The 3,549-nt window shown below is 45.1% G+C and overlaps 1 protein-coding gene across 1 annotated transcript; it reads left to right on the plus strand.

The window, feature by feature from the left end:
• Nucleotides 1–516: 516 nt before the first annotated feature.
• On the plus strand, nucleotides 517–2,861 carry LOC122827949. The gene is made up of 3 exons (XM_044111087.1): nucleotides 517–1,392; nucleotides 1,483–1,615; nucleotides 2,719–2,861. Exons 1-3 carry the CDS (start codon nucleotides 517–519, stop codon nucleotides 2,859–2,861), a joined length of 1,152 nt encoding a protein of 383 aa, XP_043967022.1.
• Nucleotides 2,862–3,549: the final 688 nt, after the last annotated feature.

Below are 3,549 nucleotides of genomic sequence, written 5' to 3' on the forward strand. Positions count from 1 at the left end.
TGTAAGACTTGGACCCCCTGGTGGTCCCGCTGCTGTTAAAACCAAACTGGGATGGACTCTACAGGGTCCTACAAGCTTGTTAAAAGAGCAGCTTCCCACACAGGTTCAGTGCCTTTTCACATCCACACGATCTACAGACTCTGACCTGATGAAGAATGTGCAACAACTCTGGCAATTGGATGTGCTGCCCTTCAGAAATGAAAAGGTGATGATGCGATCACAACAAGATCATCAAGCAGTTATGCTTCTGGATGAGAAAACTGCAAAAGTGACTGTCAACAGTGTTAATAGGTGCATAACCCGCTTCTTCGCAACATTAATATGCCTACATTGCATGCTGCTAAGGAAGCTGTTTTGCCACTGTTGAGAAGCACAGAAAGGAAATTGCTGAAGGATGTTAACAGAACAGACATCTACATTAAAGAAATAGCTAAGTTGGAAGATGCAGGCTACATCACCAAGCTAATGCCAGATGATGTTGCACAAACAAAGGAAGCGTGGTATATACCACACCACATGGTGGAACATAATGGAAAGCACAGAATTGTGTTTAACTGTTCATTTGAATACCAAGGACAGAGTCTGAATGACTATCTGTTACCAGGACCAACCCTCGGCCCCACACTTCTGGGAGTGCTTTTGCGCTTCCGACAGCACAGCATTGCCATTTCCAGTGACATTAAAGGAATGTTCCATCAGGTCCGCCTGTTATCTGAGGACAAACCTCTGTTAAGATTTCTATGGCGGGATGTAAAAATAATGCAACCTCCTGATGTGTTTGAATGGCAAGTACTTCCATTTGGCACTGTCTGTAGCCCATGCTGTGCTGTCTATGCATTGCAGAGACACACAAAGGAGAATACAACACCTGATGAAGAAGCAAGGAGGGTTGTGGAGAACAACTTCTATGTTGACAACTGCTTGTATAGTCTGAGTTCTACAGAAAAGGCAAAGGAGTTAGTTGACAGGCTTCAGTCACTTCTTCTCTCAGGAGGATTTGAACTCAGGCAATGGGCAAGTAATGTCCCTGAAGTTATAGCTAATCTGCCAGAGGAAGCCAGAAGTGGCAGTAATGAGCAATGGTTGGCCCAGAACAATCTCGAACAGCAAGAAATGGCACTCGGCCTGCGCTGGGATTGTGAGAAAGATGAGCTGGGTTACAGATATCGTGCAGTGCCAGAGAAAAGGCCAACAATGCGCTACATTTACAAAGTTCTGGCAAAACAGTATGATCCACTTGGTTTCATTACACCCTTTACCACAAGAGCGAAGATTATTGTTCGGCATTTATGGGACAAGCATAGAGAATGGGACGACCCTCATTTGCCCGAAGACCTCATTAAGGCATGGTACAAATGGGAAGGAGAGCTGGAACACCTTCCCCGAATAACCATCCCACGGTGCTACAATAGCCCTGAAACAGATATGCAGGATTGCAACAAGGCTCTCCACATATTCTGTGACGCATCTGAACAAGCTTACGGCGCCGTCGCATACCTTCGTACTGAGAAAGCAGATAGAAATGTGGAATCAGCTTTTGTGATGGCGAGATCCAGAGTAGCCCCCAAGCGACAGCAGAGCATTCCAAGACTGGAACTGTGCGCTGCTCTGACTGGTGCAATTGGCAAAATTACTAGTCACAGAGTTGACCATACCAGTACAACAAGTCGTACTTTGGTGTGACTCCACAACTGTACTGAAATGGATCCAGTCAGACTCATGCAGATATAAAGTTTTTGTCGGAACCAGAGTGGCTGAGATCCAAGAACTCACCGGTTCTATGACCTGGCGATATGTAGATACACTTAATAACCCGGCTGATGACATCACTCGAGGAAAATCTCTGGAGTCCCTTATCAACTCAAATAAGTGGAGTCAGGGTCCAGCTTTCCTCTTGCTTTCACCAGACCACTGGCCTAATCCTCCTGAATTGAGGGATGTGGATGAGTGTGAATTGAAGGTTGCAGCCTTCTGTGGAGCCACAATGCAGATATCGAATTCTATATCTGATGCGGATAACGTATGTTCCTTTCAAGAACTAATCGAACGCACCGCAATATCTGCTCATGGGGCTTCTTCCCAACATCACCTCTCAGTGGATGACTACAAGAATGCAGAGTTGTCAATTTTACAGCAGACTCAAATGGACTGTTTTCCAAATGATTATCAGCTGCTGCAAGCAGGAAAAACCGTTCCACCCTCAAGTAGACTTGTTAAACTGGCTCCAGAATATGATACAGAGATCAAACTGATCAGAGTTGGTGGACGTCTCAGACATAGTGAATACCTGGACACAGAAGAAAAGCATCCCATATTGTTAGATGGCACCCATCCTGTCACTAAACTTATCATTAAACAGTTTGATGATAAGCTCCATCACCCAGGGCAGGAAAGAGTGTTTTCTGAACTACGCAGACACTACTGGGTCATTAAAGGAAGGGAAGCTGTTAAGCGACTTCAACGAGAATGCCCACTCTGTCAAAAATGGCGTGCAACACCAGTGCTCCCTCAGATGGCTGATCTCCCGGCAGCAAGGTTGCGCCTCTTAAAACCACCCTTTTACTCATGTGGAGTTGATTGTTTCGGACCATTTCTTGTTAAGATTGGCAGGAGAAATGAAAAGAGATGGGGTATACTTTTTAAGTGTCTCACAACACGAGCAGTTCACATTGACGTCCTTACGAACATGACCTCTGATTCATTCCTCATGGCTCTCAGGCGTTTTGTATCAAGGCGAGGAAAACCAGCAGAATTGCTCTCTGATTGTGGGACAAATTTCAAAGGAGGTGAACGAGAACTACATGAAGCCTTTCAGAAGATGTGTCCTTCAGTTCAAGACCACCTCTCCAAACAACAGATAAGGTTCAGCTTCAACCCACCTGGTGCGCCTCATTTCGGGGGAGTTTGGGAGCGTGAAGTACGATCAATCAAGTCAGCACTAAGAGTATCCCTTGGAGCTCAGACTGTCACTGAAGAAGTTCTCAGAACTGTGCTCATCGAGGTCGAGGGGGTACTAAACTCCAAGCCACTTGGTTATGTGTCATCAGATATCACAGACTTGGATCCTGTAACGCCAAATTACCTCCTAATGGGGCGGCGAGATGCTTCATTACCACAGGTAATCTATCCTGAATCAGATCTGTTAACCAGGAAACACTGGAAGCGCAGTCAGATGATTGCAGAACAGTTTTGGCATCATTTTATAAGAAGTTACTTGCCCACCTTGCAGTCGCGCCAGAAATGGTTGACTAAGACAGAAAACCTTCAACTCGGAACGGTGGTAATGATTGTTGACAAACAACTACCCAGAGCACTATGGCCTGTTGGAAAGGTGGTAAAACTTCTACCAGGATCAGATGGAACTGTTCGAACAGCTGAAATACAAATTAAAGACAAGACTTACATCAGACCAGTGGCACGACTTGTGCGTCTTCCAGCTATTCCAGAGACTGATAAGGAAAAGACATAACTTGAATTTCCATTTTCTGTTATTCAAATTTGTAAGACAAATTTGGGGGCGGCTGTTGAAAATGGACTAATTAATATAAC

Source organism: Gambusia affinis, linkage group LG03, assembly GCF_019740435.1.
Source record: "Gambusia affinis linkage group LG03, SWU_Gaff_1.0, whole genome shotgun sequence".
Lineage (NCBI taxonomy): Eukaryota > Metazoa > Chordata > Actinopteri > Cyprinodontiformes > Poeciliidae > Gambusia > Gambusia affinis.

Coding starts and splice junctions, on each gene's coding strand:
- LOC122827949 (XM_044111087.1), top strand. CDS start 517: ATGGTGGAACATAATGGAAAGCACAGAATTGTGTTTAACTGTTCATTT. Junction 1,393..1,482: donor AACACCTTCCCCGAATAACC/ATCCCACGGTGC, acceptor GAACAAGCTTAC/GGCGCCGTCGCATACCTTCG. Junction 1,616..2,718: donor ACTGTGCGCTGCTCTGACTG/GTGCAATTGGCA, acceptor CATGGCTCTCAG/GCGTTTTGTATCAAGGCGAG.